General features: G+C 49.3%; 1 protein-coding gene across 1 annotated transcript; it reads left to right on the forward strand.

Annotated features, from left to right (window-relative positions):
- Window positions 1-443: 443 nt before the first annotated feature.
- LOC116816180 (glutamine synthetase) lies at window positions 444-10,383 on the forward strand. The gene is made up of 7 exons (XM_032765216.2): window positions 444-498; window positions 1,413-1,588; window positions 2,537-2,698; window positions 5,758-5,904; window positions 7,594-7,721; window positions 8,566-8,765; window positions 9,621-10,383. The coding sequence occupies exons 2-7, from the start codon at window positions 1,423-1,425 to the stop codon at window positions 9,940-9,942; spliced, it is 1,125 nt and encodes a 374-aa protein (XP_032621107.1). The 5' UTR covers window positions 444-498; window positions 1,413-1,422; the 3' UTR covers window positions 9,943-10,383.
- Window positions 10,384-15,533: the final 5,150 nt, after the last annotated feature.

Here is a 15,533-nt window from a genome sequence, read left to right on the forward strand (position 1 = left end):
TTCCTCCAATCCCCCCCCTTAAACCTTCTCAAAAATCCATCCCTTGCCCTCTGTGCACCTCTCCGCCCCAGGCAGCTCCCGCCCTGGCCCCACGTGCAAGCACAAAAATCATCGTCCCAGCCGCCTTTCAGGCCGGGCGACCCTACAATAACAAAACAGAAAACAACACGGCCAAAGAACCAAACTTGTTCCAAACTTCCGGCAGGCTGGGCGGGGACTAATCGCAGACTGCGCTCGTACCCGAGAAGGGGGAACTAGAGCGCAAAGCGACTCCCCACCCCAGCGCGGCCGTGGGGCCGGCCCGGAGCGCGGGGAGGGGCGAAGGGAGCCAACCCTCTGCCGGCTCTTGCATCAGCTGGGGAGCGGCCGCCCCACTCTGCCCCTGGCCCCGCTGCCTGGCTGGGCGCCTATAAGAGCGGGCTCCGGCCGCCGCTGGTCTGCGGGCGGGGAGAGGCAGCAGCTGCGTCGCGGTGCTGGGCTCCTGCGCGGCCAGGCGCGGTAAGTGGGGGCCGCGGGCGCCACGTGCTCCGGCCCGGGGATGGTCCATGCCCTGGGGTCGGGCTGCCCCGCTGGTCTCCGGCGGGAAGCTGCGCCCTGCTCCAGCGCAAGCCCTGCTGCCGCCTCCGGGATCCCGCGGGTGGGGACGTCCCCGGCAGCTCTTCCCCCGCGCCCCTGGGGCTGCGCTGCCCGGGCCGTGCCGCTCTGGCAGCATCGTGCTCAAGCCGGGCGGGGAGATGCCGCGAATCCGGAGTCCCAGCCATTTCCTCGGCTTCCCGGGGCTTGTCTTTTAGCCCGAGCACGCCTCGTGCGCGTCGCTGGGGCCGCACCGGTGTAGCCAAACCGCCCCAGCTTGTGTGTGTGGACGAGCCCCGCGTGGCTGCGCCAGCCTTACAGCCTGCAAGGCCGGCGCTGTGTCCCTGGCCGCAGATCTGTGGCGCTTCGGCCCTTTGCCCGCCCTCCTCGGGCTTCTGTAAATGAATCTTTTTAACAAAGGCCGCGCTTGGGGGCAGGACCGTCTCTTTGTGCAGAGATAGAACTGATCACAAGTGTCCCAGGTCATTATTGTGGGGGAGGGGCGGTTTCCCCCTTCTCCCCCGGCCTCATGGGCTGGTGGAACTGCTCTGGGGTTTATGTTCAATCGTCCTCAGTTACAAAATTTAAATAGGAAATGGCGCCAAAGCACCATCTCTGCAGTGGAAAGGAAGTGGGGCAAGATCATAAAACTGTGCATCTGCTGAGACTGTTACCACCGTAAGGAGAAATAAGTTGCCTGCTCTCCCATCTGCCTGCTGGGAAGGAGTGAGCTGTGGGGGCTGAGAGGTTTTTTCCTGCTCTCCCCATGGCTAGAGTGAGTCCACGTTGTTCTGGAACAGTCTCTGTAACTGGGACTTCTGTTCTCCTCAGTTTTCTAGATCCATCAACATGTCTGTGTCACACAGTTCCAAGCTGAACAAGGTGGTCAGGGACCAGTACATGAGGCTTCCCCAGGGGGGCAAGATCCTGGTGACTTACGTATGGATTGATGGAAGTGGAGAAGGCGTCCGCTGTAAAACTCGAACCATGGACCAGGAACCAAAGTGCATAGAAGGTAACGCTGGGCCTGTTAGCTGTTTGGAGCAGTCGCTCTCTTATCTGTACATGAAGCAGAATATAGAAGCCAAGAGTTTTAGATCCAAGGTCTGTGATACTCATAACGTTATATGAGGAGCTGCTGTATGTTTTTGATTCATTTGGTGGCATAATGCACAGAACAGATCTCTCTTCCCTGTGGATTATACAAAGTATATGAACAGGGTTGCAGATGTTATCACCAGGTTGTATAAGGTATTCTGGTAAATAGCCAGCCTTCTCCAGGATGATGGTGTTTGCTATCCATCATCTCTCTGCCATCAGTGCTAGGATGGTGAGGGGGAAGCATTCTTGCCTCGGAAGAGCAGGGCTCATTTCCAAGAAGCATGTTTAAATGGGATTCCATCATAAGTAATTTGTAATGGGATTTGGCTAGGTGCTGCGGACACAGAGCCAAAGGACTGGAGGCCAGACCTCTAGTTTGTGAGGCACCTCTATGGCTGGAATGGAGATGTTAACCCTGTCTGGTGTTAGTCACTAACAATGCTGTGAGCTGTTTGAAGTCTAAATCTAGTATCTTGTTTGAACCATCAAAGAGGTTAAGGGGTGTTATAGTGGGGGTGCTTGCTAAAGCCATTTTACAAAACTGAACCCTATAAATTATGGAAACTGCTTCAAATGAGGGGGTGGTGCTGCATCCCCAGTTCTAGCATCTATAAGTGTTACTGGATTATTGTCCCCTTTGTGGTCAGTGATGGGGGTAGTAGCTGCAGGACTGGGCTTGATGTAGATACAAGGGAGTCAGAAGCTTCCTGGATTTCCTTCTGAAGCAATTTTCAGTGGCATGTTGCAGAGTATATCCTCCCTGGGTGCTGATTGCTGTCATCTTAAAATTCTCGAACATTTGACATGATCAAATTGAGGGATTTTTAATCTTAGGGATTTTTCCGTTTCCTCTTGCTCCCAGATGTCCCAGAATGGAATTTCGATGGATCCAGTACAGACCAAGCTGAAGGCTCCAACAGTGATATGTTCTTGATACCAGTCAGGATGTTCCGAGACCCCTTCTGTCTGGACCCGAACAAGCTAGTGTTGTGTGAGGTCCTGAAATACAACAGAAAACATGCAGGTGAGGTTACTGGTTGTTACCAGAGCCAGTGTGTTACCAAACAGACACACCAGCTAAATGCCATCAGTATCAAAATATTAGGGCCTCATTCTCAAAGTGCTGAGCACAACAATGCCACTTGAGGTCGGTGGGAAGTTGCAAGTGATCGTGTGCTAATCTGTGACTGAGCTATATTTTGCTCAGCTAACCTAGGCATGCAAAAACCCCGTTGCTGGTCCTGGTTATCTGCAGAAACCCATCTTAGCAAGTGTTGGAAGGACAAGGAGAATTCTATTAAGTGGTCAAAAAGTAGCAGAGTTCACCACACGCCTCATAGACCAGGCCAGCACCAAGTAATTTTAACCTGGTGCTCAAATATACAATCTCCCTGAATGCTTACTATAACCTGATTACTAGAATGTAGCATCTTGAACGTTAAGACAAACTTGGAAGTTAGGGTTTGAAAACATAGAAGTGATTGTGTATTTTAAATAAAAACCTATATGCCAGTAAGCTAAGGTACTTGGAACCTTCACTTCGCACCACACCCACACTTCCTTCCCCCTTGCTGCTGGAAAGCTCCACTGGTTACTTTGAGAAAGGAAATCTGTATCTCGTGTGTTGCTTCTGAGTTCCAACCGTTTGATCTTCTCACCTATGATATCTGTAGCCTTGATCCTGGCCTATAGCCGGGTATAGTGATATGTCAGGCGCACAGCAGGAATCAGGTCTATGTGTTCAGGGTGATTGTGGAGAAGCTGATTCATGACCTTGTCTAAAATTATCTCGGATCATTGTTGAGCATGAACGAGCTGTAGTTATGAATGAAGTCTCCTGGCTCCTGTGAGGGCAAAGGAAAGTCAGGTGATCCCCTATATGTGGGGACCACATGTCAGTATGCAAAGCTTTCGCTGGGATGGTGGAGGTCTGAGGGATGTGGTGGTCCAAGATAGGGTGGTTGGTTGTAAAAACGCTAAGACTCTGACATTTCACTTTTGTGTGAAGTACCGTAGTCTAAATCTTGATTTCAGGACTTTTAAGAATACTGTGTTCTCAAGTATTTCTGTACTTCCATTCTGACAAAGGTTTTCTTTAAGAATCGCTCCACTTTTTGAGACACCCGTCTAATAACCATGTGCCGGCTTGATGATGTGGCTGGAAAGCTCAGTTCTGGGTCTCTACCTGTACATTTGTGGTGTTGGGCTCTTTAAGTTAGTTCTTGTAACATACATAAGGTAATCATCCAAGTGATCCATTCCCAGCTTCTGGCAAACAGAGGCTAGATATACCTATCAAGCAGTAATACAGCTCTGAGAGGCAACTGCTGTGATCTCAGATGACTGAATGTATGACTTAAAATAATCAAAAAAAGCATTTAACTCCACGCGCTTGGCTCTATTCTGTCAAACAGGGAGGTTATCCATGTTACTGTGTTTAAAGCAGTATGGTTTAATAGATTAAACAAGCTCTTAAACATGAGACATTCCTTAACTTGAATCAAGGGGCATTTAACTTGATAAATGAAGGCAAGGCTTTTCTGGCAAAAGTATGCAGAAAGGTCCTGTGTCATGCACAACAAATTTCCTGTGGTTACAATATTTTGTTTAATTAAATTAGCCAACCATCCTCTACAGATAAAGGAATCAGCTGATTCATAGCAGCTAGCGTGGGGCTCAACTGTATCTTTAAAGCAGTGGCTTCTTTGGGGGTTGAAGCAGAGCCAAATTCTCCCCCCAGCAAGAGCTTCAGGAGACAATATCTCGTTTTCTGAAGCTTGTTTAAATGCCTCTGTTGTACCATGTTCATGATCCTAGTACAGCTAAAGAGATTCAGAGGGGAATATGGCAGCCAGCGTTGCCCATAACACTAAGCACTTACCTAGTCCTCAGTGAATGCCAATCCCTGAACTGACTTTTCTCTGAAGGTGCTCAGCTTACGTGGCTAGAGGGTCTCTTCATTTTTCTCTCCACCATTTAAGGTTCTAAGTGTGACCTTTAAAAGAAAACATTGCTGGTGATTTTGTCATTATTTACAGATCCCTGCGGTTTGTCGCAGCAGCATTTGGGTCTCTTCAGTGAACACTGTGGGTAAAAGTGCAACTTGTTACCTGCAGGCTGCCATTTTGTGACAGGGAAAACCTGTTATTTCACTTCCTCCTTCTCCCCTTTACCTGGATTCTTCTGGTCCAGGTCTCACTTGGGCCAACAATATCTTCAGGACTGTTCTGATGGGTTTCTGTGGCACTCCCATCCGGGGAGAAATCCAGATAGACTAGCCCTGGTGCTCAGTGAGCTCTGCAAGCTGTCGGCCAGCTCGAATGCTGGCCCAGAACATGGGGGGCAGTGAGGTGGGAAGAGAGTCCAGGGAAGTTTGATTGGACACATACATAGGGTGGGAAGATGGACTTCTGCTTAAGGGACTGTATCCATCTGCAAAATAGGAAGATTATTTGCCTACTACTGGTGGTGGTGGTCTAAATCCATACCTACTTGGCAAATGGCCAGATACTGTGGTGATGGGATGGGGGAAGGCAGCAGGGTATATGGCTACTTAGATATTTATAGATTTTTGTGGATCAGTTTTAATGGGCAGGGGGTTACATTTGCACTTTGTATATAAAATTACAAACCCTTTGAAATCAAGCACTGTTGTCTTCCTCCAATGCTAAAGCAAATGGTGGGTGAGCAGAGAACATTTTTCCTCATGGATAGAGGGAGGTGATCTTGTGTAACCAGCTATTTTCCTTATTCCCTTTCTCCTTGTTGAACACATCTTGTGTTGGTCTGGATTTATCAGCCTCTCAGCTCAGCTTTTCCACAGCCAGGGCCATCCTAGTCCTGTCTTTGAGACAAGTCTGTCGCGGTGCAAACCAATACAGTGTCATGAATTCATAACAACAATATTGGTTGCAGATTCCCAACAGAGAGGCTGGCTGGAGGAGAACTGTCTCTAGCTCATAGAGGGCTGTGTCTTCCCCAGTAAGAGAGGCCCTCAGTGATGGGCTGAATGAAATTCTGGAGGGTTTCTGATCCCCAGGTTAGCTGTTCCAGGTCTAATTAAGGAATTTCTCTTCTCTCCAGAAACGAACTTGAGGAACACATGTAAAAAAGTCATGGACTTGGTTAAGGACAGCCACCCGTGGTTTGGAATGGAGCAGGAGTACACACTGCTGGGCATCAATGGACACCCGTACGGCTGGCCTGATAATGGGTTCCCAGGTCCACAAGGTAAGAGTGAGACTCCCCTGCCCCTGAATGCCTTCCCCCGCCCACCAGTATTCCCAGACTCCTGCTAGCTAGCACAGTGCTACCCAGCTCGCTCACCTCTTCTATGCCAAAAGGACTGACTGCACAAGGTGCAGTTCCCATTGAGGTCAATGGGAGTCAAAGGCACTTAGCACGTCACAGGATCAGTGCTAAACCCTGTGCAGTTCATGAGTGGGGCTCCTGTCCTGCAACAAGAACCATGTGGACAGAGACTCATATGCTGTGTGGGTGCAGGGGGGAGTGTGCGTGCACACACACTCCCCCATCTCCAATGCAGTTCTCACAGCAGGACCTACATCCAAGACTGTTTTAACTCGCTCAGTGAGTGAAGCCAAGCAAAAAAGCTCTTCCATCCCAACTGGTAGTGGTGGGTGGATTACCTTGGCTGGCTTAATTCAGCTGCTGTTCTCACTTCAGACAGTCAGAACTCCTTCTGAAGGTGTTGATCCAACCATGGGCTTCTCCCCTGAATCACCCTACCAGTTAGCACTTAGGCAAATGGGTGCAGCTTTTTCCTGAAACTTAAATTACAGGCAGCACTGTTTCAAGTTCAGCTAAGTCCCAGTGGCACACCTTTCTATTTTGTGCCCTGCAGTGGTACCACTCTCTTGACGCTGCCTGAGACGAAAACAACTTTTCCATTCTAGAACTTGTTTGTCAAGGGTTTGAGAATTTGTCTGGGGGAAAAAATATGCAGATGGTTATTAATGTGAAGGCTGGGCACTCCAGCAAATTCCCCCACCCCCTAAACACAAACTGGTTCGGCTGCCTAGACTGGATTGTGTGGGGTTAGTGACACTAGAGGGTTATCCCCTGACTGGAGTTGATTCTCAACATCTCCATTTTTCCCTCTGAGTTTGTACTGCAGAGCTAACTGCTTCCTGTGAAGCAAACTGCAACAAGTTAATACTCATTCAGGTTCCAAATTTGTTGCAGTAAACACAGGCAACGGTAGCTGTCAGAACTATCTCAAAGCCAGCCTTAGCGTTAGGGGTGGAGTTCATTGTAATGGAGCAGTTCTTCACTTCCTTTCTTCCTGCCACCCCCACTGGGAAATCCCCTTGTGCAGTCTCTCTGCTGGAACTTTAAGTACTAAGGAATGCAATAGCTAGAGTATAAATGAGGTTTATGGGGAAATTAACACTTCATCCAAGTGGGAATACTGGGTAGCAGCGTGAGACTAAATGGCCCAGAGTGTTGGGAATGGATTATGGAGCTTTTCACTTCCTAGCTGCTGTTCCAGTCGGTAGACAGGGCCAGCGAGGGGACTGAACAGCTCTCACATGGAGCAGCTTTTGGTCTCAATACCTTTCCCATAGAATGGGCAGATGTCCACACAACAGAACAGACCTTTCAGTTGGTCATGTTGCTGGCAACCTCAGTGGAAGCCAACAATTGGATGTACCAGGGAGATTGAACTGCTCGTGCTCCTAGATGAAGTTCCTTCAGCTCAATCTGGAGCCGAGCTGGAGAAGCCATTGCATCTCCGTGGCTGTTGGGGTTCTTGTGCTGGAAGGAGAGCCCTGGGAACGTCTCAGAGTTCGAAATACCTGCTGGATGATAAGCTTGTGGGATGGGAAATGAAGGGGCACTGCTCCTCCCTTGAACTTGCCTTGGTTGATGACGTGGTGTCTTGTGTCTCCCTTCTAGGGCCTTATTACTGTGGGGTTGGAGCAGACAAGGTGTACGGGCGAGATATTGTCGAGTCCCACTACAAGGCGTGCATCTATGCCGGGGTGAAGATATGTGGCACCAATGCTGAGGTCATGCCTTCCCAGGTATGTACGGAAGGAGCATTTCTCATTTGTCCTGTCCAGGGAGCATTCGTTGAGGCAGGAAGCTGACTGGGAGTTGGAATACTTACTTTGCAATGCCCTGAGCATTAGCTTTGCAGTGCTCTCCCTGGGGATTTGATTCTTCCAGTCTCCAGCTTCCCTGTGCCCCACTTACTCACAGCTGTTGCAGCACTTGACCTCTTGCCCGGTACCGAAGAGAGCTGTCTGCATTGAGTATCTGCATTCTTCAGCAAAACTACATGGAGGGGAGAAATGAGCTCCTTCTCCAACCAGGGGCAGTGTGTTCTTCTGGAGAACCTGGTCTCCAGTGCTGAAAGGTGGAAGCAGGGGTTTCCAAAGTCACTGTGCAGGCTAGATTTCCTCTACACCAGCACAGTCACTTGCCACTGAGTCGAGTGACCTCATACAGCTAGGGCTTGGTCTCCAGGAGAAAGCTGCACCACTTCACTGAAGGTGTGACTTTTAAACGAGCGCCACCCCTGAATGGACACTCCTATTTCAGATTAGCTCAAATTCCTAATTCTGCAAGAGAGGGTTGCACCCATTTTAAAATCACACCTTAAGTCAAACCAATGTGACTTTCCCATGTAGACAAGGCCTGAGTCTTGGCGAACCCTGGATGAATCGTTTGGAGTTTTTGTTTAATTTGGCTTTTTTTGCCCCCATCCCTGCCCCCTGAGCCGGATGATTAAACCCTTGATAAATAGCTTACTGGCATGCGTGCCAGACCAGCTGGCAGGAATCTGCCATGATCGACTGAGTCAAAAGCAAGTGACTAAGGCAGAAACCCAAACCTTAGCGTTAATGCTCATCTTTCTCCTTCTAGTGGGAATTCCAGGTCGGGCCTTGTGAAGGCATCGAGATGGGAGATCACCTGTGGATGGCACGGTTCATCTTGCACCGCGTCTGTGAAGACTTTGGGGTCGTGGCCACGTTGGACCCCAAACCGATGACTGGCAACTGGAACGGAGCTGGGTGCCACACCAATTACAGCACAGAAGACATGAGGAAGGAGGGTGGTCTCAAGTGAGTTAATGCTGTTGCTAAGCTGGAGTCTGTCTGGGGTCACTGTGGTTAGTAGCACCTTTTGTAAGGGGCTTGGTGACAGTTTCTAGATAATGAGTGAAATCCCTCCCCACAGCCCCATGCACAGGGTCCGCATGAGGCTGAACAGAAAACTGGTTTTGTAGTTTTGTGGCCAGAAGGGACCATTGGATCATCTCGTGCAGTGGTGCCCAACCTTACTGCACATGATGGTCACATAAACCTAAGCACAACCTTGTTTGGGCCAAACAGATTGTGCATATTGTAATAAGATTTAAAGTCCCCTGTGCTGACTTTGTATTTTAAGTTTGGCTTGTTTTGTATGTATTTAGATAGCATTGTCTAGTTAAAAACAAATAAAGAGATTCGTGCCTAAAATTTGCACACAACAAAAAAATTCTACTGAATCGCCCGTTAGTATATTGTGTTGAAGCTGGTCACATCCTTCATGAAATGCTCTGGTGGGCTGTAGGTTGGGACCCCGATATAGTATGAGCTGCATTGAATTTCATCCAGATACCTCATGTTGGGCCCAGTGACTTGAGTCAAACGAAGACATTTTGGTTCTCGGAAGACCACTATTGTGTGCCCCAAACAGAGAACAGGTGAGACCAAGGTGCCACCTGTGCCTAAAACCCTGTGTGTGTCTTGCTTGAGTAACAGCATTTGGCAGGCTTCTCAGTCATGCTCACACCCTACACTCAGAGCCCTTATTTTCAACACAATCTCTTTATTTGTATTGCGATAGTGCCTGGGAGCCCCCACCATGGCCTAGAATTTCACTGGGCATTGTGTTGCATAGCCGTGTTTTAAACTGTTCTTCTCCTTGTTGGTTAGATGTATTGAAGCTGCCATTGAGAAGCTAAGCAAGCGACACGACTACCACATCTGTGTGTACGACCCCAGAGGGGGCAGGGACAACTCCAGGCGACTGACCGGGCACCACGAGACTTCAAGCATCTTTGAGTTCTCTGCTGGCGTGGCTAACCGAGGGGCGAGCATCCGTATCCCCCGCCAAGTCGGCCAGGATGGCTGTGGCTACTTCGAGGACCGCCGGCCTGCAGCCAACTGCGACCCATATGCTGTCACAGAGGCCATTGTGAGGACGACGTGTCTTGACGAGACAGGGATGCAAACGATAGACTATGCAGACAAATGAGGCCTTGAAGAGGGTGGGGGTTTTGATTCAAACCTAGTTTCTCATGTGGGTTTTATGAACGTGTGACCTGGTCAGCTGTAAAGTCTAGACTCTTTAGAACTTTGCTTCTGGTCTTGTGAAATGGTGGCTTAGAAAAATATTTGTAGATGTATTTGTGGGGGGAGGCAGAATCTATATAGTTCTCAGCCAAACTCCTGGTTACTGGGTTTTTTTAGATCACACATGGGGGTTTTCAAAACTTGGATTTAATTTTTTTTAATTGACTTTACACTGTGGTGTACATAGACTCCTATGTAAAAGCTGCTGCTGTTGAATCTGTTCGTTCCCCCCAGCCCTTTTTTTTTTTTTCCCCCCCCCCCCCCCCCCTTCTGCCATGTTTGTATTGTAAGGTAACAATAAATAGTCTTATTGGCTGACATGTCAGCCGCTCTCTCCTATAAATTTTCTTTTCTTTTTCCTAGAGTTTCTCCACAGATTTAATTCTGGGATCACTTAATCTACTACTGATAAGCAGCCACCTGTGGGGTGAGACATGGCAGCTGTTCAGTAATGTGCAGTGGTGATGGCCCTAAGGAATAGTTCTGGTTAGGAAACTTGGCAGGGGAGAAGATATCTCTTCCAAGCAAAACTGCTGACTGGAGGGGAATTTAGATAGCCGTATGTGGCTGCTTGCGATGGAATTTCACCAAGATGATGAAGCAACCGTGAAAATAAGTGTTGGGATCCTTAATGACCAGGGTGGTCAGGACCTTTTAGTTGTGTTTCTTGACTGGAAGGCACCAGTAGAGCCCCATGCTGGGGTGTTGGTCCTATAAACCTTCAGTAACTGCTTCCTGCTGCACTTCTGTTTCTTGAGGGCTGCCAGACAAGGCCTGACCCTGCTTCCCCTGGACAGGATACCTGGTGGGATCACTACACAATGTGACTTGACGAGTGAAGTCTAGTGGGATACTTCCTGTATCTCGGACCTTGGTGGCTGCTTGGGTTGTTGCTTCCAGCAACCCACCACAATGCCTGTGACTGCTGGAAAGTAACTTGAGGCAGGAGGTGCCTAACCTCTTGGACCAAGATGCAATCCCATTCACACAGAAGATGTTGCTTCCTGGGGCAACAAGCCCACTCCCAATGTTGGTCCATCCCCTGTCCCAACCCAGTAGCTCCCAACCCCCCAAACTGGCAGAGCCTTGTGGATTCCTTCCTCCCCTGCAGCCCTATTTTTAACTATGCTTTTAACCACTGTTGTGATCTTCTGGCAGCAAATGTCTTTTATGCTGACTGGTGGATGGCCTTAGAGAATCATAATGTCAGAGTTGGAAGGGACCTCAGGAAGTCATCTACTTGAACTCCCTGCTCAAAGCAGGGCCAATCCCCAGCCAGATTTTTACCCCAGTTCCCTAAATGGCCCCCTCAAGGATTGAACTCGCAACCCTGGGTTTAGCAGGCCAATGCTCAAACCACTAAGCTATCCCTCCCCCATGTCCATGCTGCTTGTGAATGTGCCCCAGCTCACAGGGAGCTGCTCAGACAACTATGCATGGACGTGCCTAGCAAGTGATACTGATGTCCCTACTCAGGCTGCATGCCCGTGTCCCTAGGTGTCCAGCATGGTTGTGATCAGCTGGGGCTGTCCTGAGTGGAGCCATCTACTAGCCCAGGGGTCGGCAACCTTTCAGAAGTGCTGTGCCGAGTCTTCATTTATTCACTCTAACCTAAGGTTTCATGTGCCAGTAATACCTTTTAATGTTTGTAGAAGGTATCTTTCTATAATATATAACTAAACTATTGTTGACTATAAAGTAAATAAGGTTTTTAAAACATTTTAAGAAGCTTCAGTTAAAAATAAATTTATGCAGAGCCCCCCAGACCAGTGGCCAGGACCCAGGCAGTGTGAGTGCCACTGAAAACCAGCTTGTGTGCTGCCTTCGGCACTCAGGCTAGTACAGGGGTAGACAACCTATGGCACATTGCCCCATGGAGCAAGTACTTGGGCTGTGGGAATCGGATTTGGGTCTCTGGTACAATAGTGCATCAGGCTGCCTCATTGGAAGAAAGCAAGAAGAGTTTCAGTCTTCTCCCTGTTGCACAGGGTTCTTTTGCCATGGGCTCCATAACTGCCTTCTTCCAGTCTGGATCATTACTGCATTTCCTACAGGTGGTGGCATGTTGCTGGTGCAGCATGCACAGGGTCTGTGCATCCTGCTTCCATCCCTAAAACAGACTGGACAGTGGGCAACCGCCTCACCCTGACTCCGGAAGCTGAAAGCCATCCACATTAGACATGATTCTCTGAAGGACAAACAGCACATGCAGCCTGAGCAAACATGCCTGGGACGGGCTGAGCAGCTGGCAGGTATTTACACAGCAGGGTGCGGCCGGCTGACTCAGCAGCCATCCCCCTGGCCTGATTCCTAAGTATCCTAGTTAATGGTGCAGGGCTCCATTTACAGCAAGAGTCAGACTTAGTTTAACTGGGCCTGAAGCATACAAATGAGCCCTGGTAAGAGGGGGCTTGGGGGCTGCTTGTGCACCCACCTGTGCTACTTACTTCTGTGATTTAGGCATTTCTAGGGGTGAGGAAGAGGAGATGGTGGTGGACCCATCACTCCAAGATTAGTCATGTCATTGACACCCCTGGCTTAAATGCATAAATGTTACAGCTGGGGAAAGTCCTATTAACCCCTCACTGTCAAGGTAGGTTCTGCCCTACACTCAATTAAGGAAATTAGGGCCAGGCCCTGGGGTTTGGCTCAAAGCAATGTTTACCTGGCTGCCTGCAGCTCGATTCCTACAGAGTTTATTGACAAAACGCAGTTTAAAAGCCTGAGCAGGATCATTTCAGTGCATCGGACCTAGATGCCCATCACTCGCCCAGCTCGCTGGAGGGGTAGCCTTCGACTATGGGTGAGTACCCAGAGGGGCCCCCTGGCTGAAGGACAAGCCCATGGCTATACAATGCCTCAGGTATCCAATAACCTTGCTCCAAATTGCTGCCTCCTCTGAAGGGCTGCACATGGGAAACACAGATCTGATGTAGGTAAATGCAAATGTATGACGTACTTTTCTGTGAGCTGGGCTGAGTGGCTCACAGTAGACAGGCAACAAAAATCTACACACTTAACTCCCACCACAATCAGGCTTGTTTTTTCTTTTGCGGAACTGAAGCTTCTCTGCTTAAAGACACTAAGTCTCTAGCCAGGCCAGTTGTGAAGGAAACCCTGAGGGTGCAGAACACATGCAGGACTCCCGCAAGGCTTATCTACACCAGAACTGTAGCAGGGAACCCAGGTACAACACAAGCGGTCCTGGCCTTGCTTAAGACATGCTGTTAGCAGCGACGGGGCCTCCCCCTGTCTCCAAAGACCCTTACAGCCTTGCTTGGGCCAAGGAAGTAGCACAGTGTAAGGGCATGGGAAAAAACCTAGGGCTTCTGCACATCAAAGTGATCTGTGAACCTGAGAACAGCAACCCCACCTGTCCAAATGACAGGCCATTGCAAGCCACCCTACAGAAATGCTGGGTGGTTTCAAAAGGCTCCTGCAGGGCAGTTTGTGGGATTTCTAGAATACTGGATCCAGTCACCACTGACTGCTTTGGCCTTGAATATCTTTTGGTGACTTGGTGTCTGTTAACTAAGAGCCTGATTCTGCTCATGTAAATCAAGAGACATTGCCTTGGTGTAGATGGCTTGTCATCAGGCCGGAACTATGAATTGGGCTCTACTAAGCAACCTGGCACAGCATGCTGCCAGCAGAAATACAAAAACTGTGTCGCAGTGCAAAAATTTCCTATTGGTTCTGGACATAACCGAAGCATCCAAGGGCCAAATGTGCTTGGAGTAAATTTAGAATAAATGCCCTGGAGAACACTGGTCTGCCTGACAACAGAAGCTTCCAACTAGGGTGTGGTGAGAAGGACACTGCCAGGATTTCCCATTACTAATCTTTTGTAATTTCCTAACGCAAAAGGGCAAATATGAGTATAATGTTCCCCCCTTGCCAGCGTGCAATGCTGTGCTAACGAGGAAGGGATTGGTCTCAACAATGTACTGAATGCTCAAAATGAATAAAGAAATGTAAGCGTGGAACAGAGACATTCTTTATAATCACATCTCTGGCCACCCACGACCAGCTTTGAGAGAGCACTTGGGAAAGCAGGTTCACCCAACATTGTTATGCTCCCTGTGGCTAAGCTTTTTGGGGGGTGAGGTGAGTGGAGAAAGAGGGGCACTAAACACACACAGACTTATTTTTCAAAGGGACGTCAAGCTGTTTTGCAAGCTCCTTCCACTCTGTCACATCAACATAGTCCCTGGTGGATTTTATTTGCCACAATACCCCTGTGAGCTAGGGAAGCAATATGACCCTTGTATAACTGAGGCACAGAGAAGATTCAGTGACTTATCCTACAGGGGGGTTGTGGCTGAGCTAGGAATTGAACCCAAGTCTTCTGAAGCCCATATGGGTCCTTGATCCACTAGATCAACCTGCTCCTATGGAAAGCTACTGGTAGCTTCAGCACCTAAGCACAGATCCTCAAAAGCAGCTCGGTGCCTCTCTCTCATTGATTTCAATGGCAGTTAGGCACCAAAATACTTTTGAGGACCTGACCCGTACCTGTTATTTGTGCCTTTGAAAATCTTCCCAGAGATGTTCTGTCATAGCATATGTTTTTCGTCCTCAAAACGGCCAGAAGAACTGATGGCGGAATGGTCCCCCCCGCCACCCGAATAGATCTCCACCCTCATAGCCGGGCACTACAGACACTTGAGGGAACTATTGCGAGGACATCAATGGCATGAAATGTCCTGTGCAAGGCTTTACGCACAGCCGCACAGCAAACCTAGGTTGGGGCATGTGTGTGTCATAGAGCAGAGGCTATGCCCAAGGCATTCTGGGAATCCTGAGACCTCTAGCCCAAAGACTGGGGGCCCAGGGGCTTGTGAGTAATTTACATCATTTACATAGAAGTTGAGACATGCTGAACTGGTGCAGCCATGATGCTTGTCATTTCCTGTTCGTGCTGTGGGAAAACCAGTCAGCTGCAGCCGTTCATCCCACATCTTCCAGTGGCGCTCGCACCACCCCGGCGATGGCTGTAGCACCACAGCCAGACACGGCCGGCTCCTGTTTCAATTCATGTCTGTGTCTTCTCTGTGCTTCAAGAGCTGGAGGCTTGTTCTGGTGACACACAGAAGGCGGAACCCCCTGCTGAGGACTGAATTGGGCCCGAAGGGACCTCGAGGAGAGAGCCCAGGTCCCCTGCATCCTTGTACCATCACTGCAACTGAGCTGTTGTGTGAGTCTGGGTAAGTCCCATCTCTGTGCCTCCATAGCTCCATCCGTAAAACAGGACCCTCGTTTGTGACAGGCAGTGAGATCTACGGATGAAGAGCTAAGTACTAAATCCAACTGCTCCCTCGTAGGGCCAGCTGTTTACAGGGAACTTCCCAGCTCACGTATGCCTGGAACCTAAATCGCCACCCACTGCCACGAGCACCTTCTTCTGGGTGTGTTACTGCCAGGTAGGGCATCCAGGTTGTAATTGGTTCAAGCAACCTTCCCACAGGCTGCAACACTGCTGCCTGCAGCCTC

The sequence above is a fragment of the Chelonoidis abingdonii genome, chromosome 24 (assembly GCF_003597395.2).
Source record: "Chelonoidis abingdonii isolate Lonesome George chromosome 24, CheloAbing_2.0, whole genome shotgun sequence".
Classification (NCBI taxonomy): domain Eukaryota; kingdom Metazoa; phylum Chordata; order Testudines; family Testudinidae; genus Chelonoidis; species Chelonoidis abingdonii.

Bases quoted from the DNA above. Each gene is read 5' to 3' on its own strand.
- LOC116816180 (XM_032765216.2), top strand. From the start codon at position 1,423: ATGTCTGTGTCACACAGTTCCAAGCTGAACAAGGTGGTCAGGGACCAG. The intron at 1,589-2,536 runs GTAACGCTGGGC...TCTTGCTCCCAG, and splicing joins GGAACCAAAGTGCATAGAAG to ATGTCCCAGAATGGAATTTC. The intron at 7,722-8,565 runs GTATGTACGGAA...TTCTCCTTCTAG, and splicing joins CTGAGGTCATGCCTTCCCAG to TGGGAATTCCAGGTCGGGCC.